Genomic DNA, 24101 nt, shown 5'->3' on the forward strand with positions numbered 1-24101 from the left:
CTTTTATCTGTTCGCCACACAGTGATTGAGGTGGAAAAGAGAAAGGAGTGGGGAAGAGGAGAGGAGGGGCAGAATTATTTTCTTCTACCTTTCAGAAATGATGACATGATTGCTTTCGCTTGATCATGCACCCCCCTACCCCCCACCACCCAATGCTGCAGATAAATAGACTAGTCTCTTCCTCCCTGCCTCTGTTCCCCCCTTGTTTCTCCCTCCACCCCTCTCCTCACTAACATGAGGATTATCTGGTAATAGTTTCTGCCGCTGTTTAAGTCATCCACACCATCTTCTACGTCTGCATGTTTGTCACATGCGTGTTTTTTAGTGATTGAGTTGCTTTTCATGTGTGTGTGTGTGTGTGTGTGTGCGTGTGTGTGTGTGTGTCACTGTTGATCTCTGTGTACCTAACCTTTGTTCCCTTGGGCAGTTGGCTGGTATTTATCCAGCAGCCACTAATGTAAGAGGCAGGAAGGACAAGGCAGGAGATTGGACTGTGGACATGACATATGGACAAAATTGTCTGTGCTTTTGAGCAAAAAAAAACATGTAAACAAACACAAGAATACAACTCACTGCCCACAAACAATTTTTGTTTTCATTTTAAGAAAAAAAACAACAATCCAACCGTTGCCCTTCCATTAGTTTGGATCCAAATCACTGTTTAAACAACAAATTGATTAGTCAACAATGTTCCACTAATCACTCAATGATTCAGTCATTTATCAAAGAAAAAGCCCAATTCTTATCTAATTGTCCCTGATCACACACACACACATACACACACACACACAAACACAAACACTCTCAGGGGACGTTGATGTAGCGCCTGTCACGATGAACATTTCCTCTTATTTGTTCATCTGCTAATTATTTTCTGCGTTGTTTGATCTACGATGTGCTGATAGCGTTATGACAACTTTACACGGTGAACGAATCTTCGCTGCTATCAGTATTAAACCATTTGAAAAGTTTGAAATAATTTCCACAAGTAAACCACGAAACAAAAAAAAAAGAAAATCTGCAATTATTATACCAACCATATTTTATATTTAATTTATTGTTTCTAATCAGACACTGGTGGGACGATGTCTTTTGCACACAGATTTATTTTCTTTTATTATTTTTTATTCTTCTACGCCAAATCGAATGTTAATCTTTCCCCCAATAAATATTCTATGGTAACAACTTTGTTAATAAAAAAATTAATAAGGAATCTGCTGTATTTAAGTATTTTCAAAGGATATTTCTGTACTTTAAAGTTGGTTTACAACACATTTATGTTCCATTTACATATGACGAAATATTTTTAAACGAATATATGAAACAAAATTATAAACTTTTTGTAATTTCTAGTTTTAAAAGAAGGTAAACTGGATTAATTCTCTGGATTTCTGTGGAAATTTCTGCTATTAATTACTACTGTCCTACCATATAATGTAGTATAGGCTAAACTAAGTGCCCTAAATGTGACTTGCCTAAGTTATTAGGTATGTTTTTGAAATTGTCCACTCATTTTATGGAGTTTTTTTTTTTTTTTTAATATAGTTTATTATATTTTCAAGTTAATCGCATCAATAAGGTGAATCAGTTAGAAGGTAAACAATGAGGGCAAATACAACATTCCCATTGTTTAATATGATCTTTTTACTATTATTAGTTTGTATCCAGGGAGAAACACAGAGGTTGCTAAATATCACTCAATATTTTAATTTCAAACAAGATATTCTCTTCTAAAATAAAATTTAAAAAAAAATACATCCACTGTTCACACTCTCTGGTTTCTGCCATGTTGAACTACCCACAGTTCAGCTGTGGGACAGTTTTCACCAGACCTCCTCTGTCCATCGACCACAATTTACCAACATGGTGTCTCATACTGGCGACTGAGGGATTCGTCGTGCTAAAGGAGGCTTCATTATCTCAATGTTGCCGAACAAGTGACTAAAAAGCAGCAGATGTTGCACTTTGTTTTTTTTTTTTATTTATTTAGTTTCCAGGACATAAAGACACAGGCGACTGTCGGTATGAAGGAGAGCAAACCGACGCCGTGAAATCCGACAAAATCAAACCACGTCTCTCCGCTCCGCTGCTTCTCCGCCCGCGTGCTCCTGCCGACTCCTTGTTATCGGCGATGTAGCTCGCCGCACACTTTGTTCTGATAGTGTGTCATTACTTGGTTTCATGATACTTCATCTGCACTCGACGCTCGGTCTAATATTGTAAAGATTCGGTCGTAGTGGCGAACCCAGACAGTCGTCTCACAGTCTTCTCTCCGGCCTTATTACAGCCCACCTGAAGAGATAACAGGGACAAGACATTGACTTCATGCTCTCATTGGACTTTCGTATTGATCCTATGATCGTGTGTGTGTGTGTGTGTGTGTGTGTGTGTGTGTGTGTGTGTGTGTGTGTGTGTGTGAGCGCCATCGACCCATCAGTCCAATTCTCTGTGATCTTCCTCCCACTCACAAACCGATAGCATTGCTTGCAGAAGTGTTTATTGGTAACAAGACGAAGCTGACAGGATCCCTGCTCCTCTTCTAGTGAGACTCGGAAGGTGGCTGAAATACATGCATCACGCCAGCATTGATAACTCTTCTTCCCTTCGTCCTGCAGCTCATGTTACCCGGATGTCCAAGCAGAAGGAGGTGTACCGGAGGCTCAAGGAGGTGCCGGACAGAGCTCTGGCCACCAGTGGCTACTCGGAGGTGAACCTGGCCAAACTCTTCCAGGCTTTCTCCTCCATCAAGTAAACACAGTCTGACTCGCCCGCGTCTCTTTTCACTGTTTATGTTTTACAAATACAACAAGATTGGCCATTTTTTAGGCTTTGGCCTCTTCACCCTAATATCATCTTCTCCGGAGCTCATCGGCCTTGTTCTAAGGCTGAAAACCCAATTACACCTTCACCTTTCCCGGTTTCTTCACACAGAAACATGCACACACATGCACTCGAGACTTGACCTCATCACCCGGCCTCTGTGTCGTAAAGGGGAGTAGCAATCATACCTAAATGACAGTCTATTGTGTGCGTGGAGGCCAGTTCTGTATGTGTGTGTGTGTGTGTGTCTGTGTGTGTGTGTAAAAATGACTTATCCTCCGAGCAGCCGGTATACTCCAAAAGACGCTAATTAGCCAATGATAGTGACCCCGGCCACTAAGACCACTGGACGCCTGCAGCGATCGGACACTTGTTCTGATTACCACCATTCATCTCCCGCATGTGTGTGCGCGCGCGCGTGTGTGTGTGTGTGTGTGCGCTCGCGTGAGAGATCAGTGGATGAAAGAAAGGAGTAAGGAGGATGCAGGGAGTGACGGGGTGATGGAGGCCACACGCGCCGCTCCCTCGCTCTTTTGTCCCGGTATCGAACAGCTGATCTCCTTCTCCTCTGCCGCCTCTGTTTAACTGATGTCATTTCAACCCTTTTCACTCCATTTTTCCCCCCCTCCCTCCCCGCTTCTGTGCAAATTGTTTTAAAGCATGTAATTTTCGATGTATCTGAGCTGTGTATCTCTCTGCAGGATTTATTCCACTATTTCTCCTCTCTGTGTAATGACCACAATATTTTCCTGTAGAGTATTTTGATATTGATGAGTGCATTTTTTAATACTGAAACCTCAATAAAATAAGTGGTTAAGAAGTAAATCCTGTGTTATGTGGTATTGTTTGAGTGGATGGATGGATGGATGGATGGATGGATGGATGGATGGATGGATGGATGGATAAAGCCATGCTACCTTAATGAGAGGCCATATTTGAAGGATTTTTCTACATTTCTTAACTGTAAATCTTACAAAGAATCCACCAAAGCAATGGACTGTTCTTGTCGCAGATGTGTTTGGAACTACTTTAAGATTTGATCACAACTTTTTCTTTTAAAGCCTTCTATCATGAGGTGAAGTTTTGGTCTTGCGAGTGGATTTCACCGCTGCTTTTATGCAAAAGTTACACCAAATACTGCCAGGCCCGTCCTCCGAGTGTCTTTCTATCTGAAAAAAAACTCAACAGATTTTCTGTGAAGGTGCCATTTCATTCAGAACCCGGTGAGTTTGCGGTTCCAGGAAACTAGAGGGTGATATAACTCCAGAAAGTCTTTCTCTTGGTCTCTGGAGTCAAACCGGTGTCCTGTCGAGGTGCATCCTTGCAGTTTGTGTCCTACATGCACTGCAAACAGACATTTAAAGGGTGAAACCAGAAGGCACCGTCTCAAATTTGCATTGTCTCTCGGTATATGCCGCAATTTAGCTCTGCATGTTTTAAATAGTGTCTCTGTTTACTCTGCTGTGGGTAAAGATCACCATGTAACTCACTGCTTGGAGTGTTTGAGCTCTTTTCCTCCAAGAATCCTCCTTTGTGTTAATACAGTCGAGGGATTTTTTACTCCATCCTGCAGCGTGCATTTCCATAAACACTGCACGCCTCACAAATCACTTCAAACCACTGTGACTTGTGAAGGCAACCTTAAGTGGGCTGAACACTTAAACCATGATTCACTATGCAATGGATAGAACATGCTGTGTGTGTGTGTGTGTGAGAGAGAGAGAGAGAGAGAGCGAGCGAGCAAGCAAGTGTCTCCATGCATTTGTAGCCTATTGCTCATAACTTTACATATTTATTAAATCACATCAGCCCCACTGCCTCTCCCTCTGCTTCTTTAGCCTGTTTTTTAAGTTCCCCCCCTCCCTCCCTCCCTCTCTCCATCTTCTTGCAGATTTAATCAACCTCAGCTCACAGTCCATGTGCACGCAGGCCTGCTATTCCCACTATCAGGCTGCAGGTTTCTTTTTTTTTCTTTTTTTTTTTTTCCAAGGTGTTTTGTGGACCCAGTTTTGGAGTAAACCCAGTCAAATTAGGTCCCTGCATTAATTCGACCCTGCTAAGCTAATAGGGTCGAACAAGTCTCTTTGTATTGTGGCGTTAAGCTTTATTGCTTGTCGTTTTGACCAGCGATGGACAAGGTAGGCTTTGATGAGGGAATTAGTCCCCTATTCTGTCCCCGTTATTCATGGCGCGGAGGAACATACAAGCAGCAGAGAGGGTGTCAAAAGGAGAGCTGGTCCTATTGCAAAGTGTCTCCCTTGTTGGAGCTGAATGGGCGGTTATGAGACGATAAACCGCTTAATACACTGAGCTAATTGGATGAGAGCAAGAGAGACGGGGAATTAAGAGGGGATCCGAGAGGGGAGCGGGGAGCCGTGGCCCCGCTATTCAGGTCTTTCATTGGGGCCGGTTCTCCGCCTGGAGAGAAGGGAGGGTGGGAGGGAGGTGTGTGTGTGTGTGTGGGGGGGGGGGGTTCATCAAAGCGCCTTTTAGAGCTCCATCTCCCGGGGACGCAGCGAGCACTGATCCGGCCGTGGCTGTGGAGTGATTGGGCCTATTCTCTCAGGCGGGGACGTGGTGGGAGAAACCAGGCCCCGGAGAATCCAAATCACGGGCCAAATCAAGCCAAGCAGGCCGGCTGATGAAAATGGGCAGACAAGCTGGTGCATGGGGGGATATTTTCCAGACACCTGGATTTACCTGAGAGAGGCGGCCATGTGCATTGCTTTAACCCAATCATGCAGATTTACAAAAAAGAAAAGGGGGGGAAAAAAAACTCCAGACTGTTATTCACATTTTTTATATATTTATCAACATTCATTACCGTGATCATTCATGCAATAAGAACCTCCTGGCCTAATCCCAAGTACCACAGACCTGTCATGAATGAGAGAGCACACATCCAACAAGTGTGACTTTATAAACCCACAGCCATTGCCCCTGCAACAGCATTTCAATTTTCTCGCCTTTTTGCGCTGCAAAGAAAGTTTAAGCCCTGTTCCCAGCAGGTCATCCGCCTCCCGGCATTCCCCAGATATTAGGGACAAATTGGTTTGCCATTCATTAGTTATATTCACAATAAGATTAAAGGTGCCCAGACAATCTCATCAAAACCCTATATAGGACCATACAGGGGGAATAAAACACACGCTTCACTGGGCTTCACAGGGAAGAATGGGAATTTTAAAACACATGGAGCTCTCATACATCCTTTATGACGGAAGAAATTGGTTTTTATCTTCTTCTTTTTTTTGCATTACGCACCAAGGCGCAGCCGGATGCACTCTGGATAAACTCGTGTCGCATCCGAGTCGCGCTCGTTTGGATTAAATTGAGTGATTAACAGGTGTAAGATCTGAATGAAAACGGTTTTCACGCATGCACACAATAATATATATATCTATTTTTTTTTCTTTTTTAAAAGAGAGAGGGGTGGTGAGGGGTCGGGGGGGGGGGGGGGGGGGCTACTTTAATCCGCGGGGTAATTTCACGCGGTTTGGTCGGGCACCATGGACGGGTCAAACGGAGGAGAAGACGCATTGATTGCTGTAATAGTCCTGCATCAGTAGTGAGATCCAATGAAGGGGGGGTGGGGGTGGGGGTGGGGGGGGTAACCGTGTGTGTGTGTGTGTGTGTGTGTGTGTGTGTGTGTGTGTGTCTGTGTGTGTGTGCGCGCGCGCGTGTGTGTGAAAGCCGCTTGATGAAGTGGTTTGTTACTTCATTAATGACAAAGGGGACTCGCTTCCATCGACATGGCATTACAGATGTTAAGACCAATTTAGCGCCTTTAAAGGGTCTTAAAGGAAGTTTTGTGACGGGGCCCCCCAAGATAAAGTGGGCGATCTAATTGAAAACCCCTCGCCTTTGTGGTGCGTCTCACATGTTGAGGATTAAGCTCATGAATATATGGTCAGTATTTTGTCAACTGGGCCTGAGGAGGACAGACGCACCGCAGCGCTCTGGATTAAACACCTCAGTGCAGGTGGAGACTTTTCTTCTTGTCTTCTTTTCTTTCTCTCTCTCTCTCTCTCTCTCTCTCTCTCTCTCTCTCTCTCTCTCTCTCTCTCTCTCTCTCTCTCTCTCTCTCTCTCTCTCTCTCTCTCTCTCTCTCACATGGCCTGCAGGCATTTCCCAACATCAGGCGACCTGTTACTGAAGCTTGGAGGGATTTCTACTTCGCATTCCGCTGCACTATTTAGAATAAACTCGTTTTCTTTTCCTCCCCAATGTAAGACACACGGCGCATTTTTTCATAACCTTTTTTTTATTATTATTAATAGTTCTATATTATTCTATTTCGCATTTTTTTTTTCCTGGTTTAAAGGCCTATATGTCAGTCCTAAAGGAATTTGAAATAATAAAGGATAACTCATTTTACCAGTGTAATTTATTCAAATTAGCATTATTAAACCAGGAAACTTACAATCACTTAATAAGAAAAACAAAACTCCTTCACTCATTTTCCGTTGGGGGAAAGGTTTTTTGACATAAATAATTATCTAAAAACCTATCAATTCATAAACACAGGTGAAATTCTACACATTCATTACACACTACACCGAGTGCAAATCATCAAAACAAGGCCTTTTGAAATATACACGACCTTGTTTTGAAAATCATCATGTTTTTTTTTTTTGTTTTTTTTCATGTACTTTTTTTTTTTCTCCTCTTCTTTTTACACATTATGTACAGTTTCTCTTTCACACAGTCAGGTCTAGAGATGCGTCTCTGATCTCAGCAATGCTCACCTATCCTAAACAGTCACACTCAAGTTATAATACACTGCTGTGGGGATCAAACCAAAATTTGTCAATTTACAGAAACACAGGCAGGACAGGAGGTGTTATGAACATGAGTGTGACTCTGAGAGTGACTGAGGCACAGGCGAGCAGTGGAGAGGAGTCAGGCTTGCAGAGAAGGCTATATGGAAGGTCTATGGACAGTTTTCCTTTGGTTCAGGGGGATGTGTGAGGAGAGAAGGGGGGGTGGGGGGGGGGTCCTCCAAGTGGCCTTTGTGGTAGATGCAGACCAGCTCAGCCCACATCAATGCATACAGATTAAGCAGTGTTAATGTCGAGCACTCATGTTGTCCACATTTGGAGTAACACAAGGATCCTTTTTCTAAAAGTCTGGGTTCCCCTGTGGTTCCTCAGCTGTCAGTGTGTGTGTGTGTGTGTGTGTGTGTGTGTGTGTGTGTGTGGAAATCACTGGTAAATATTCAGCTACAATTATAACTGAGCATGCAGTGTCATGCTGCCAATCATACTATTATTTCATTATTTATAAAAATGTTAAACCTATTTTATATAAGCAGCAAACATACTCTGTATTTAAAATCCTAATTAGACAATAATGACGATCATTCAAAAACAATAAATAATGCCAAATGATGTATTGGAATACAAGATAAATCTTTCCCTTTATCAGTAAAGTGCAATGGAAGTACTCGACTAAAATACAAGTTTTGCCTACTGAACTTGAGTCAATGTTGGAGTTCCTGCTTGTGCTCAATGATATTAGGAATAAGCAAAGAAATGCATTCACAGCTGTGTACAAGAGACAGATTGAATTTAGTGTAAAAGCCTCAATTCTACAAGCACATAGTTTATGTTGCGTCTTAAAGTTTTGCAGTTGATCTTTAGGTGAGAAAGTGTCCTGTAAGTGTGAAACAAGGTACCTGTGATCGCCAGGCACACACACAGACACACACTTGTCTTTAAACAGTGCTCTTCCGAATTTGGTTGTGCTAATTGGGGATACATGAGGTAAGAGGGACAGTGGAGCAGGGGTACATCAGGACATCGGCCTCAGGAGGTATGAATGGGAGTTTGGTTTGGTGGGGGTGTCATGGAATGGGACGTAAGCCCGGAACGGGGAGGCTTAGAGCTGGTGTTGAGTGTTCAGCACACCTCCTTCCCCGCGGCTCCGGTGGGCAGGATATTAAGCTGGGTGAGCTGAGCCGAGTGTTCCTTGGCCTTGAGGCGCAGCGCGGCGATACTGGAGGCCCGGCGGTCCGCTGCAGCTGAGGAAGAGGTGGAGGAGGGGGAAGAAGAGGAAGGGTCAGGGAGGACAGGGCCCGCATGGGAGGGGTTTTCTACAGGAGGGGCGGGCTGGCGCAGGAGAGCTGCAGCGGTGGAAGCACTGGTCAGAGGACCCATACTGGAGAAGAGCCTGGACAGGGACCAAAAATGCAAAGTTTTTACCACAATTTAAATGAAACCAAGTTTACCTCAGGTTTCAAAATGATTGCAGCTCTTTAGTTGCTCCATTTAAAACTGCCTGTCCACTGAAAGCAGTGGAAGATGAACGCCATCACACTCGTTTTCTTTCATCTTGGATTCTGCAGTTAATTTAGTCTTAAACCCTCTCCTGGATTCATTTCATCTGCTTTCCGGATATAAAAGACAACGAGGGGATTACACGGTTAATAATGCTGCATAATGGAGGAGATAATTGTGGCATATGGAGTGTGTGGTGTCACCCCTCCTCACAGCTTGTCTAGCAGGATCACATGTTTGGTTAATTTATTAAGGCATCTGACAGTGTGATTACACGCCACTGTGAATGGTTAGCAGTATAACATATTTATAATCAGACACTGAGATAAACAGGGAGTGTGACTGAGGATTACTGTAAACATCAGTCATTAGAGATGTGCCAGGAATTTATTTTAAGCTCTGCTGCGGCGGTGCTTTTTTTTCCATACGTGTGCCTGACTGCAAAATTGTTGTCATTTACTCTGTTTTTCCACGTCTTCACATAGTCCTGGAGTTATAGATTGGTGGGCTGTGGTAGAAATCAGTGATTCAGCTCACCTGCCGAAAGTGGGTCCGATAAAGGCAGGGTGGCGAAACATGGCTGCCGTGCCCAGGAAGGTGCCCAGGCCGAGCGGTGTGGCCAGAGGTGGTGCTGAGCTGTTGTGAGGCGGTGGGGTGAGCCCCGGGAAGGCTGCCGCCGCGGCCGCAGCAGCCGTCCAGGCGGACTCCAGGGCCGGATGCGGGTGAGGAGGGAAGGGCCCTCCCTCCAGGTAGTGACTGAGAGGATGGCCTGCTGCCAGCGGGCCTGGGAAGGGCAGGCCTGAGGGGTGAGCCTGCACGCCGGCCTTCTCACGCTTCCTCCACTTGGCTCTGCGGTTCTGAAACCACACCTGGAATAGAAACATTATGTTAAGCTCTCATTGTATTTCTTGATGTTATAGGTTCTCCCTTCATAGAAATACAGATACCAGCATGGTTTTCACATAAATACCAGTTGGATGTAAAGGAATACACTTTGAAATGATATAATCGGAACAGATGGCTTTTCTTACACTTTTTTTTTTTTGAACGTCATTAAAACTCAAGTCACAAGTGTTTCACAGTGGTGCTTCAGTCACATTAACAGTTCAGTCTAATAGTTGTCTAGTTCAGGTGGTGGCCAGCAGGCGGAAAGTCAACGGTAATTACATGCAAGGTCTCTTAAATCTACTTTCTGTCTAATTAACACCCCCCTCCCCCCTTCAGATGGGCTTCAGGGTGGGGTGGGGGCGGTGTGGGGGGGGGGGGGGGGGCATAATTAAGAGCGGTGTTAACAAAAGATCCAGAAAATTACCGCTGAACCGGCTCCAATAACAATTAATGCGCTTTAAATTAAATTCTTAAGAGACGCTCAGAACAAGTGACTTTCCAATCCGGGAGAGTATTTAACTTTCCCACGCAGCCAGTTTGCTCTGCAGCAGCACGGGTCTCTCACAATGAGCAAAATGTCAACATGTGGAAAGTGATTGAACGAGCGGACTTGAGCGACAGGGACTGCGCGCGCGCGCGCGCGCACACACGCACACACACACACACACACACACACACACACACACACACACACACATGCGTGCATTATTCCCAGAGGGCTGTTTAGCATTACACAGCCCCTCGGGAATTTATGAGTTTTTATCACCTCCTGATGGCGCCCGTTAAGTGATTTGTTCACCCCCCTAAAGAGACATCTGTTGTTTTACCGTCGGCCATAACCTCTCGGAGCTTCCACCGTGTTTGAACTGTCTCTCTGGTTATGAGCCCGAGCTTTCGACATGCAAGCCACGCTTTCAGTGCGAGGGGGGGAGCGAGGAGAGGAGAGGAGAGGAGATGGGGAGGGAGGGGAGCAAACACCTTTAATGGTCTCTCATTCGCTCCCAAGTGCAAAGCATCGGATCAATGCAGGTCTATTGCAATCACATAATGGGAAATCAAATAGCATTATCCCTCCCCTCTTTCTTCCCCCCCCCATCCCTCCTACTCCTGCACACATCTTTTTACTCTCTCTCTCTCACACACACACACATCGCGGCCTCGCCCCCTATCTGTCCCCTCTGATGGGAATTCAAACACCACCTCATCCCAGGAATACAGGCGGTGTTTGCTCCTGCACTAAGTGAGCTTTTTATGAATCGCCAGCGTCCGCTTAATTGCCTCTAAAACGTCTCCCGTTCGCGTGTAATAACATTCAATAACAGGAAAGACCTTCCCATTTAACACGTTTTACTGTAATAAATTATTGCCTCAAATTGGCCCGTAATCGTTGATCCTCAATCAGTGACGCATATCACCGGTTATTATCCAGCACTGTACACCGGGAAACATTTTATAGAGGAGAGATAAAACATTAGAGGATGTTGCTTTTTTCCCCTCCCCATCTCTCCTCTATTTGATTTACAAGTCACAGGCTTCTCTTTTGAGATAAAGATAAATATGGAGCCACTTACTTGAACGCGGGCCTCGGTGAGATCCAGGCGCATTGCGAGCTCTTCTCTGTACAGAGAATCAAAAAGGGAGGGAGAGAAAAGGAAAGAAAGAGGAAGAGAGAAAAGACAGAGACAGTAAGAAAAGATTCAAGGTTACAGGCCACCATTTGGAAGCAACGCAGAATTGCTGTTTTGTCCCCTCCTGTTGTTCACTGTCAACAATAGACGACCAAAATAGGCTTGATTTTTTTCGCCTCTCCTCCTCGGCATGAAGTGCAGAAAAGACGCCATAGCCATATTCTATTTTCCCTGTCACCGATGGAAAGAAATAGGCCTAGTGATTGTTAGATTTTCCTTAGCCAAGGCCTGTCACTGTAACAACATAATGGCTGAAATAATGACATCTAAACTAGCCTGCCACAAAGCAATTGACGCTCCCTCCAGCTCCAAGATGGGCTTGCAGTCCAAATTAGACCTACAAGTCGCCTTAAAGTAAATCGATTGGAAAATGTGAATAATCCTACTGGTGTGAGAAATTTTCTGTATCAGAAATAAAAAAGCAAGAAAGAAAGTGAATGTGCTAATTATCAATATGCTAATTCATAAGAAGATTGATATGATTAACAAAAGGTTTGGAATTTAAATGTGATAATTTTCAACCTTCAACCAGTAAAAATCTGTATATTCAAAGCTTTGCATTTCAGCCAGTGTATGTACACCTGCCCTTGGGCTTAAGGTTATAGGCCCTGACTTTGTGCATGAAGTATCATGTCCAGCAGGTAACCTGAACTGCTCCACCTAATTATTCTCTGTGACAATAACACCGCAGTTGTCTGTTAAAAAAAAAAAGAAAAAAGAAAAAAACTCCCCATGTATTAGCACTTACAGGCCTATTGTGTTCACTTATGCAAGGCACGGGTTTAGTGTTGGGGCATTTTTATGAGCTGTGATCCGCACAGTGTCCTGTTACAGACGTGTGGAATTACTGTGACTGAGTCTGGAAAAATGTTTATGGGCCAGGGAAGTGTTTATTTTAAAATAAAAGCTATTAATTATCACCCTCAATGCATGGCATTATTAAAAAAAAAAAGACATTGCAGTGTTTTAGCTTTTATAGCATTCCTAAAGGTCAATGTAAAATTCATATAATAATAATAACAATAATAATAATTATTATAATAATAATAATAATAATAATCATATTATGAATTATTATTATTATTATTACTATTAGTTACAATATAATTATTTAAGTTTAATATGCATGTTTCTTTCCTTTTCTTTTTCTTTTTTTAGGCCTGCGATAGCCCCGTCTTTATTTCTATCCACCGGCTGTTGTGAAAGTGTTTTTAATATAATGGTGGAATTAAAAATGAAAGTACTTTTACGCGAGGTAATTGAAACGATATTTTCCAGCCGTGACATTTCGTCAGTGTGAATGTTTCTGACCTGGTGAAGACGTCGGGGTAATGTGTCTTCTGGAAAGCCCTCTCCAGCTCCTCCAGCTGGTAACTGGTGAAGGTAGTCCTGTATCTTCTCTGCTTCCGTTTCAGCATCCCCTCCTCCGAGTCACTGCCCGCCGACAGACACACGCTGTCCTCCCCGTCCCTCACGTCTCCATCCCCGGCGTTCAAGCTCTCCCTCTCCTCGTCCTTCGGGGACAGTGCGGCCGCGTCCCCGCAGCTCTCCTCCTCTTTCCCCGCGTCCTCCTCGAACTTAAGCGGGCCGAGCTCCACCAGCCCGAGGCTGCCGTCCTCCGAGGCCTCCCCCGGGCTCTGGTCGCCCTCCCCACGGCTCAGCGACGCGTTCTCCCGGTAGGACTTGCTGCGGCTGATGCTCACCTGCGGCGCCTGGCTGATCTTGAGGCCGTCGCCGGCTTGTTCCAGGAGCAGCCGCTCTCTGTCCAGCTTCTCTGCGTGCTCCTGGAGGTATTTGCCCCCCGGGCCGTACAGCCGCCGGAGCTTCGGTGGCAGGTGCATGTCAGCGCTCAGGGAAAGCTGCTCTTTCGTTGGACCTGAGAGAAAATCCAGAAAAATAATTATGACTAAAATTATCACGTAAGTGCCATATTCTGAAACTATTTTATGGAAGGAAAATTACTTTTATTAAACATCAAGATTCAAGACTGATGAGCAGAAAGCTTTCGTGCTTCAACTCCTGCAGAGCCATTACTGACAGACTGGGAGTAAATCGGCTTGCTTCTCTTTTCAACAGCTTTTAGAACGATATTTACGTCTATCGTTTTGCTTTCACTGGAAAGTGGACTCACCGTCAGCCGCCTTGTCCAGCTCCCCTCTGCCGGGCAGACCCGTCAAACTTTGCGCACCGATCAGTCTGACCTTACAGGGACTCCGGCGGCCCAGAATACTGTCTATGCAGTAAGAGGAGAGCAGTGTCGGGGATTTACTGCTCTTCCTCTCGCCCCGGTCGTGGAAATCTTCCTCAAACTGACCGCTCATGTCGACGCTTCGGTTCGTCCTTCGGTAACGCCTGTCAGTCTCCCACTCTCTACCTTTCTCTCTCACTCACTCACGCGCTCACTCACTCACTTACACACACACACACACACACACCCTCTCTCTCTCTCTCTCTCTCTCTCTCCCTTTTGGTCCGGCGCTCTTCTTCCTTTGCCTCTGTCCTCTCAGGCCGGTTTGGACCGTTCACTCCTCCCTCCCGCTCCTCTCTCCCCCCGTCACTCCTCTGTCACCCTCTCAGCTAATGACAGACAGAGGTTTGGCCGCTGCGCGCTGCGCTCCGCTCTGCCAGGCGCTGCTCCGCTCTGCGCGCTGCGCTCAGCAGACGTGGAGGTGGTTATTGCGCGCCTGATTGGCTCGTAAGTTGTGTGTGTGGAGAGAGAGACCGCGCAGGGCCGCTTTATATATTTTACGATTAAAGTTAATTTGAGGGAAAGGCGACAAAAGCTGGCATGGACTTTGTTTTTTTCAATCCCTCCTTCGTGGAACGAACTCAGCAGAGAAAGTGGCCAACTGACTTCAACGCAATCTTATTTGCATGACTGTAGACGCGATTGTAGTTGAGCTACAACAAAACTGTATTTTACCTTTGAATGCAACCTTTTATCATACTTTATCAACGACTAAAAGCGAATATTTGTGGTACAATGCACCCAAGCAAGTAAAACAATTATCAGCTGCATTAGACCTGGCAAAGCAAAACTAAAACTGGCCATTTTAGATGAGTCAGAATATACACACAGGAAAAATAATAATTATAAAATCCATATATCTGAATTCCACTTAGCTAGTTTAGTTTATTACGCAGGGTTACACTTGTTGTCATGGTCTGTTCGCTATAACTTGAGAAAATAAAAAATAATAATGTGGAAAATAAAAGGTCCTTTCTGCAGCCTATCTGTACAGATTTGTGTGGGGGCTATTACATTATCAGTGTAGTATTAGTATGCATTAGTAGCTACACAACTCAACTTTTTATTTAGACGGCATATCATGATCTTCAAATTCTTGTTTTGTTTTGATTTTGGCTTACAATTCCAGGTTATCTCAAAAGCTTGTAAAATATATATATATATATATATATATATATATATATATACTTTAGAAATGTTCCATCCATTATTTATTTCCTTTGATTATTATTATTATTATTATTATTATTATTATTATTATTATTATTATTATTATTATTATTATTATTACCAAATTTCAAACTTGAACTGTCTCCATAAAACACACAGCCTCTTCAATCCTTGTGCCAACATGAAAAATCTGGCGCGGGGTTTTGGTTCAGCCAGAGACAGCACCTGCTGGAGCCATGTCAGAGCCTCATAAATAATATAAATATCAAACTTGAAGAGCAAATATTAATACAGCTAATGTTGCTTCTCATCTATCTATCTATCTATCTATCTATCTATCTATCTATCTATCTATCTATCTATCTATCTATCTATCTATCTATCTATCTATCTATCTGTATTTTTATTTTCGTTTTTTCTCTCTCTCTCTTTCCAATTGCGTGCGCTCTGCTGGAGTTGTGGATTGACTTAAAAAGTGAGGGTGGCGCGGCGGTGATGAGCCGCCGCACGGGGAGCCGCGGCAGCACGCGGGGACTCCGCCGTGGAGAGGGGGAGAGACGGAGAGATGGATCGAGAACGTAATTTTAAATGAAAGTCTATTTAACCCGCTGTGAATGGCATGACCCCTATCCTCGCCTCAGAGCCCATCACTGTTAAAAGGATCATTTTCAGAATTCAATCCAAAAAACTTCACCAAGCTGCAATTTACTCTCTCTCTCTCTCTCTCTCTCTCTCTCTCTCTCTCTCTCTCTCTCTCTCTCTCTCTCTCTCTCTCTCTCTCTCTCTCCCCCCAGTTATGTATCTGCCCAGCCGGAGCTTCGCAGAAAACGAAAAATAACAATGAAGTATATGTCCAGAAAATTGCACAAGTTGTTCATTTTTTTTACTTTCTTATAAAAAAAAAAAAAAGAAAAACTATTTTTAAGCCTTAGATACATATCTCTTTTTTGATTGGAACTGGAATAAGAGCGCAATTGATCCCTGCAAAGTTTAGTTAAGGTGCAATTCGCTTAGTATTAGTGCAGGTAAACCCTGCTAACACGGCTTTCATATATATTTTTTCAGAACAGCCTTGTAAAAAGTTGAACATAATGCGTCCTTTATATCAACAAAAGTAATATCACAATGGGGGGGAAAAGCATTTTCTTTTGTATTCACCTCACTGCTGCACACTTCCTCTGAATGTTTGATAACGGCACAGAGGCACAAGTGGAAATCATATAAGGAGATGTAACCTCACGGATGGTGTCACATTTAATCCATCTGCAACTTTTTTGTGGTGTCACAAACTTCCGAGCTTGTTTATTTGCACGCAAATCAATGTAATGAGTGTAATAACAATATAAAATGTTATGCCTTTTCCCTGCGCGGTCACAAACAGACGTGCGTAATACAGACGGGTATTTAGAGTCGCTCTGTAATTTGGGGGCCACAATTTGATTCATTTATCCGCACACTGTTATTAACCCTGTGGAAAAAGAGATGTCAGCCGCCATTTCAGCCAGCAGGACATCCGCGCTTTGTTTAAATGCACTAATTACGCGCATACATTAGAGGGGGACGGAATAGCCTGAGCGCAATTTTCACATTTTCAATTTTCCGTCTGTTTGACGTGCAGGTGAAGAGATGGCGGAAAGAGGCCGCCTTCCGTTCCCGCACCACCTCGCCACCGCCTCCCTTGTATTTTCATAACATCCTAACTTGATAATATCCAGGGGAAACACGGGGTTGTGTGCCGTCTGTTCCTTTAACGCGCGGATACTGTTACCTTGCCACAGTATACGCCCCGGACGTCCACGTGCACGGACCCTGGCCGTTTGTTTGTTCCAATTTCGCTTTAAATGAAACGATTCGTGCAGGTAATCAAGGCACTTACGAGTGCATACATTTCAACAGGACCTGGTGCAGCAAGGTGTCCTCAATCGTTGTTGCAGCGCACGTGTCATCCACTCCCCCGAAGGCCATTGCCGTGATACTAATAAAGTCCATCATCCGAGGCCAGCGGGGTGTGCGTCCCTCTGCAGGTCATTCAACTGGCGCCATCTCCTGGATAAAATATCTAACTGCCTGAATAACTTTCTTGTCATGTAAAGACAGAAAGAACATCATGCCTGACCTTTTGACACCGTCCAGATTTGTGTTATGCATACCTAAACCACCTCAGCGCTTACCCTCATTTTCTGACTACAAATGCGTTTCTGTGTGTGATTCCTGAAGGAATAAATTTCATTTATAAGCGCAACTGCTTGTATATCCCTTTCTTCCCGAAGAGCTGTGTGACGGGTGTTGGACACTCATTCATACCCAACTGTTGCAATACCCCCAACCACTGCTATACCACCTCTTAATGTTGAACATTGTGTCTTTTATTCGCTGAAACCGTGATTTTGATCTGAATTACTGACTTATTTGTTTGCACTGTAATTTTCATATATTGTCGCCATTTTGATTTCTGTGTCAATAGTTTCCTGGAGCCATTTGATCTTGTAAATTTGATATACTTGTTAAGATTAGTTTGCAAAATAAGGAATACCAACAGAACGTTGTTGCAATGCTGACAAGAGTTGTACAATGACAATAAAGCCTCTTGTGTCTTATTCAATACAAACTAGACCCATCCATCTTGAAAGAGAGACATCCTGCCTTAGCAGCAGCAACAAGAAACAGAACTGCTGTTTTAACTTGTAATCCGTCATTACACAAGTCCCGGTGCAACATGTGTAAACAGCGCTCTCTAATATGCAGCCAAAACTGGCCTCGACGACTCATCCTCCATCCATCCTTGCGCTCTGACATAATTGGACACTTGCTCTGCTTGAGAGGCCAAGCAGGAAAAAGAAGGAGAAGGGGGGGAGAGAGAGCAGGGAGCGGGTATGTGTTGGGAGGGAAGGGAGGCTTTTAAGGCGCGCGTAAGCAAAGTTAATTAGCGGTTATTAACAGCCCGCATAATGAGAGCGAGAGGGAGTCAATTTAATGACTTTGTTAGCGCGAGTTCAGAGCGACAGGCGCTGATCGAAACAACAAAGGCGAGCGCGCACGCAGCCATCATCCGTAATTTCCAGCGGTAATGCGGTCTGTTCAGAAACAAAGGGTTCTAATTTCGTTCAACTGACTCGATAATTTGTCCTTATGTAAGGAAAATAATTAATGACTTAATGCTTCAACAGAAGTAGCTTTCTTTGGGAGGGGGATTTCGGAGGCCTCGTTTGCTGGAGAAGGTGCTAAGGAAATCAATTTCCAGGCCTATAATTATTTACATCATGAATTTCAATCGTGGACTTCTGCCTGTGCTCCCGGTTAGTGTGTGCAGACGTGTGAGAGTCTATTAGGAGAGGAGACGAGGAGTTCAAAATCCTCTTCCCTCACACAAATTGTGTGTGGCAACAAATGAGCCACTTGTCATAATGTAGTATTATAGATTTTGCTATTAGAACACAAAATAAACCGCGGGAAGAGATGTGCGCTGTTAACGCCACACAGCGATTGAAATGAAACCAAACAATAAATGCGGTGTTCAGGGTCATTCATCAGTCCGAACTTGAAGGTTTTGGTGACAGATGATTGGCTACCTGATTATACTCTGGAGTTCAGAATTGATGGCTCTCATGGCTGCCTTTCCCCGAGCGTGTGGCTACCGCATTGCAAAATTATCCGAGGCCCGCGCGTCTTTACGCACGATTTCATCATTCCACAGATGGGTTGACTTGGAGGAAAGATGCGAGCGCTTTTATCGATTGGGGGGGAACATGAGCCGCCTGCTGGCCACTCTTGGATTCATGGCAGGTGGATAGGTCACCCACACGAGAGCGGCAATTTCACGGCCCCCATTGTCTCCACTGATTACTGCTTTGATCATAGGAATCAAGAGCCCGAGACTCTCCTAAGACTCTCGTAAACCTACTGCAGGGTCCAGGAGCTCGTGAGCTGAAGAGGTCATCATCATCATCATCATCATCATCATCATGACCATCACCCATCGTGTGCTACATCATCACCATAACAGTTGTCACCATTATGATCGTCATCATCGTCGCTAGTTGACCATACAAACCTGGGGCGCAGTGTGTTTTCACAGCCGCGTTGCCCTTTTATTGATTGCGTGCCTTAATTTTAATTCGATTGCGCGAGTGTCAAAAATTCCACAAGAATCATCCGAGTAATGAGATAATCAAAGTAATATATGCAAATCAGTTATGTTGCCAGCTTATCAAAACCGGAGTGCCCCCCCTTGAGTCTGAAGAAGTCCATTTATTCAGTTAGTGGCAATACCTTGCGCAAATGGCGCGATGCAAATGACAGTTGATTAGACTAAATTAAGAACCTCGTTTCTCCCTGACCTTGTCTGAGTTTTATGTAAATTCTTTTTTCTTGCTTTAATGTGATAAAAAATGCATTTTACACCTTGGCCTTTGTAAATCTGAACAATATTTTCCATGAGAGAAACAATGGCCAGCGGCAAATAACTCAGTATGTGACAAGCTTGGGTGATTTTCCGACTGTGTCTCTGTCTCCGTCTGTCTGTCACAAATCTCAGTATATCTTGACCCCGGTGCAGCTCCCACGGTGACAGAAAGTGTGCGGTGATAACTTCCTTGCTGTGGAGGAGTGTGCCTTGAAGATAGACTAGGTTGTAGGTGCCAGTGAGTGTGTGCCTTCATGTGTGTGCCTGTGTGTGTTTACACTATTATGTGTACTCATGTGTGTACCATAACATATTGTCTAAGGGGACAGAGAGAGTGCAGTTGAGACTTCCTCTCTGTGGGGTGTGTGGGGCCTGTAGATGGGAAAGGAATAAATCCAATATAGATTGCAGGGCTGCGCTGCCTCCCGCTGGGGACCCTCAGACTTGCAGGCCAGGATCGAAGTGCTTTTCTCCACCTAAATTGGCCTGAGAGGCCGCAGGAGCAGCCAAGCTACACCCCCAACACTGGGACTGCCTACGACCTAATGATGGTGCTGGGGACGGACACACACATACAGGTGCATACACACTGGCAGAGATGTACACATTTGTGCATGCACACCGAAACTCACACACAATCATTGCCAGATTGATATAACATCAGTCACACTCTTGCACCAGTCAAACACACACTTTGGGGAGAAAACCACACAGATATAAACACACCCTCCTTGTTCTCTGATGTTGAACACACTCATTCCTTGTCCAAAGACCATTCACCTCAAGTTTCCCTCTTCACATCTTGAGCCACCCCTCAGACCTACCTAGCTAAACTGCAGATTTAGAGGAGGCATCCTCACTACCTGTCCACACACTCCAGCGGGAGGAGTGAATAGTATAACTGGCATCACGCTAAGTGTCTGGACTGATACACACTTCTGCCCTTTGGTTCCCCTACAAGGAAAACACCACCAGCTCCCCAATGCCATTACGCTTCCTGCCAAACACCCAAGCATACTTTGGCTCTGTCCAGGGAGCTAATTCTATCTGTGATGAGGTGTCTGATGTGTTGCTGGGTCAGGACCAGAGACAGAATATATCCTATTTGTGAAAATGTGTGACTTGGTCTGCCTATTTACATGTGCACACTGTACTGTGTCTGATGCTAACATGTGTGGACTATAACGATATGAATGCAAACTATAATCTTGCTGTTCTTTACAAGTCGTATCACATCACTCACTTTTTAAAAACCATTTACATCAGTTGTCTTCGAATGCGAGCAGAAGGTCTTATCTTCCACAATAAATTATTGCATAGTGCTCATCAGCTCTATGAAACCAGTGAACTCGCTCTATTCTGCACATATAGCCTGCTGCTGAACTCCCTCTCTGTGGAGGACAGTATGACAAACCCCATAGCTTTTCAACTACAGCATCATTATTGCAGGAAGGTTCGGGTAACTTTTTAGATCTGTTTTGTGGATACTGCAGATTTAAATTCATATTGGACTTCTTTATTGCATGTTCTTTGTGTTATACATACACCCCCTGCATCCTTTGTCCATTTTCACTTATCTCTTCTGTACCATCTTACGTCTTTTCACTCCTTTTTGTCTGGTCTGCTACTTCCTACTTTGAATTTCTCAATGCTGGCACGCCTTCACCCTCTTGTCTCCCATCCCTCATTGTGTGTTTGCCGTGTTGCATTACATCACGTCTTTTCCTTACATCAGCCAAACTATATTCATGCATTAAAATATCACGACGACAGCTTCACATAAAGCCATCTCTCATTCGGGAAGACTTTTTTTTTTACGTGCGTGTGTTCAGTGTGTGGACTGGTATAATTGAACACACACACAAGACACAGGAGAAATTGCATACTAAATACCAAGAATGCAAAGACACGCACATGCAGCACATAAACATAGACACGAAACACACAAGCTGTAAAATCCTTTTGACATCAATAATTGGTAAATCCTCTGATTAACTTGTGAGAATTGTCCTTAGAGTGCTTAAGTAATTGTGTTTGTGTGTGTCCTTTTTATTGCATGCACCCCCTCTCTTTAAAGCACATCTTTATAACCAAGCAATTCCAAAGCAATTTTCTCTGTGGGAGGAGAGTGTAATTTTCTATTCTGTGACACTGTGATGTGTAAGAAACTGGGAGCTGGTGCTAAAAGGTGTGTGTAGTGTGTGTCTTGGTGTGGGTGTGAGCCGCTTTAATGGCCAACGCGGGGCGGGTGGCGATGATGGTGAGCGGGTGCATGTCAGTAAGGCCATCATTTAATGACTCCCAAATAGTGCCCTCCTCGTTAAAGCTATCGTCCTGGAAACACGAGGCTGTGAACCAGGAGAGCGCCGCACGCTGCAACAGTCTTTTATCTTCATATTAAACCATTTGCATAACATTACCGCGATGGATAAGATTCAGGAGACTCTCAACCTACACAGGGAGAGACAGAGAGAGTGTATACTACATGTCCTTGCAAATCTAATCAGCGTTAAATGGAGCTGTCAAATGCTCGCGTGTCTGTGAGTGTGTGTGTGTGTGTGTGTGTGTGTGGGGGGGGGGGGGGGGGGGGGGGGGGGACTGAATGGCTCATGTCAGGAGTCATTTAGCATTAAACTGCAATGGTATGTAACAGGGCTGCAATTACAAAGTACAAGAATCCAGGCTATTTCTTGTTAGATGTGATGTCTTCATAAGGCCGTTATTAACGAGTGATACATAAAATGAGGCTGGGTGACAACAATTCAGATAACAAGCGCACCTTCCTGTCCTTCACAAAGTTGAGTTTTAATGTTTTTTTCTTAACACGGCAAACAAATTGGACCTGTTGTTGCTGCTCACCACAATACAAAGAAGCAGTCAATTAGAATAAATTACATTACTGCCATTTTTTTTTCTAATAGCTCATTCGGTTTGCAATGATGCTTGAATTTTGTGTGATATCAGCAGCCTAACAAAAGACTCAATTTCAAGTTTGGTATAGGCACATCTATCCATACTCATACTGTATAAAGAGGTTTCTTTCTTCTGCTTTGTGTTTGATAGTGAATGTCTGACAGCTGCTTTTCCCTCGCTCAAAGAAGAATAAAGAGAAGATGAAAGAATCTCATTACTGAAGAGAAACAAGAGCAGGGCAGTCTGCAAGCACACTCTAATTAGTTGTTGCTACTTGCCACTGCCTGATTAATTTAATCAAACGTACTGTTGATCTATATATACCTACCAGTGTTTCACCCACCCAAGCGTAGGCTGTCTTCTCATGACCTTCACAGCCTATTGAAACATTGCTTCAATCTTCCTTTAAAGATACTGAACTAATAGGAGATGATGTATATCTTCATATCTGTGGTGTGCTGCAAAGTTAAGAAAAAAGTTATGAAGATGCATACAATATTGTTTTTTCTTGAAAGATATCTTTTTTTTTTTTTATAATGGTCTGGATAGATTTACATAGGAGATTTTCTGAAAACATAAACTAAAATATAGTTGCATTTCTTAAATGTTTTCCCCTATCTGCCACCTTGGAATGTGTAAAGCAGGTGAAAAATATAAATGTAAAATATAGATTTTATATATTTACCTTGTGAATGTCAATCTTATCTATACCATATTTCAGGTGAAAATGGTGACTCCATTGTGTCTAGAAACACAGACAACCATGTTAAATTTGAGGATTTGTCAGACTTTCTGCGACCTACATGGTACACCTATGGATATATATCAGGGTATATGTATGGGTGATTTAGTCCCACAATGAAGATAGACCCCTGAATTTCCAGGGTAGTCCAAATAACGTGTAAATAAAGTACTTCTGAAGTGATACTGACCAAACTCCAAATGTCTATTTGTTCCATTCGATGCTTTTGGAGATGAGATTTCTGTTTTTCTGTTTTGGTTTATCACAGTGTTCATGTGTGTTGATGGGCTTGATCCTTAAATATGCAGTATAAGTAAAGTTGACTTTCCTTGCTTTGCTGCCTCATACTACAGGTGCCAAGAACCTGCCTTGGACACATTAAAATCTTAAGATAGTCATTCTGGAGTGAAACTTTCTTCCCACTGCCTCGTCTGGCAACTGTTTCAGCTGCAGGCAAATGATAATCCAGCAGGATAATGACCCTGAACACAAATCCATTAATAGTTAGAAAACCAAAGAGAGGATTTTTCTGAAGTGGTTTTGATGGGTTCTGATCCAAATCCTGTCAAACAGCTGCAATCCTCAATTCTGTCACAGAAACAAATAAACACCTGACAGATATACAGTACTGTAGTCTCTTTGAGAGCTACAAAAACTACTCATGGTGTCGAGGTCCCAAATGTTAGTACAGGTTTCCCTTTTTTTGTTGTTGTTTCTAATCAAATATCTGGTAATGGACATATGATTTTTTTTTGACAAAAGTCAGGGTTTGATCAAATCTGAAAACAATAGTGACAGTATTTGTTTCTCTGCATTAGTCCTGCGAAGTACAGCCAAGACTGTTTGGACAAAGTGGGTCCATAAGATGGAGGGATGGAAGGATGAAGGGCTTATGATGGTTCTGCCCACGTCTGTATGTAGCTCAGGAAATGATATCCGCACAAGCGGAAAC

At 43.7% G+C, this 24101-nt stretch overlaps 2 protein-coding genes across 4 annotated transcripts in view; one reads left to right on the forward strand and one right to left on the reverse strand.

Moving 5' to 3' along the window:
- Nucleotides 1-3642, forward strand: part of pola1 (polymerase (DNA directed), alpha 1) — a 63432-nt gene extending 59790 nt beyond the window's left edge. Inside the window, exon 37 of the mRNA XM_080489023.1 lies at nt 2616-3642. Coding sequence (XP_080345149.1) covers nt 2616-2752 — 137 coding nt within the window. The 3' untranslated portion in view covers nt 2753-3642. The remainder of the gene's footprint in view (nt 1-2615) is intronic.
- On the reverse strand, nt 1989-14384 carry arxa (aristaless related homeobox a). Of its 3 annotated transcripts, none has more exons than XM_080489026.1 (6): nt 13806-14384; nt 12986-13550; nt 11558-11603; nt 9636-9967; nt 8730-8842; nt 1989-2292 (listed from the first exon to the last, which is right to left on the reverse strand). In XM_080489026.1, the coding sequence occupies exons 1-5, from the start codon at nt 13993-13995 to the stop codon at nt 8761-8763; spliced, it is 1215 nt and encodes a 404-aa protein (XP_080345152.1). In that variant the 5' UTR covers nt 13996-14384; the 3' UTR covers nt 1989-2292; nt 8730-8760. The 3 variants fall into 3 exon arrangements, with proteins under 3 accessions (XP_080345152.1, XP_080345150.1, XP_080345151.1); XM_080489024.1 differs by having other exon boundaries at nt 8730-8991; XM_080489025.1 differs by lacking the exon at nt 1989-2292 and having other exon boundaries at nt 7197-8842.
- Nucleotides 14385-24101: the final 9717 nt, after the last annotated feature.

The sequence above is a fragment of the Lipophrys pholis genome, assembly GCF_963383615.2.
Source record: "Lipophrys pholis genome assembly, chromosome: 20".
Taxonomy (NCBI): Eukaryota; Metazoa; Chordata; class Actinopteri; order Blenniiformes; family Blenniidae; genus Lipophrys; species Lipophrys pholis.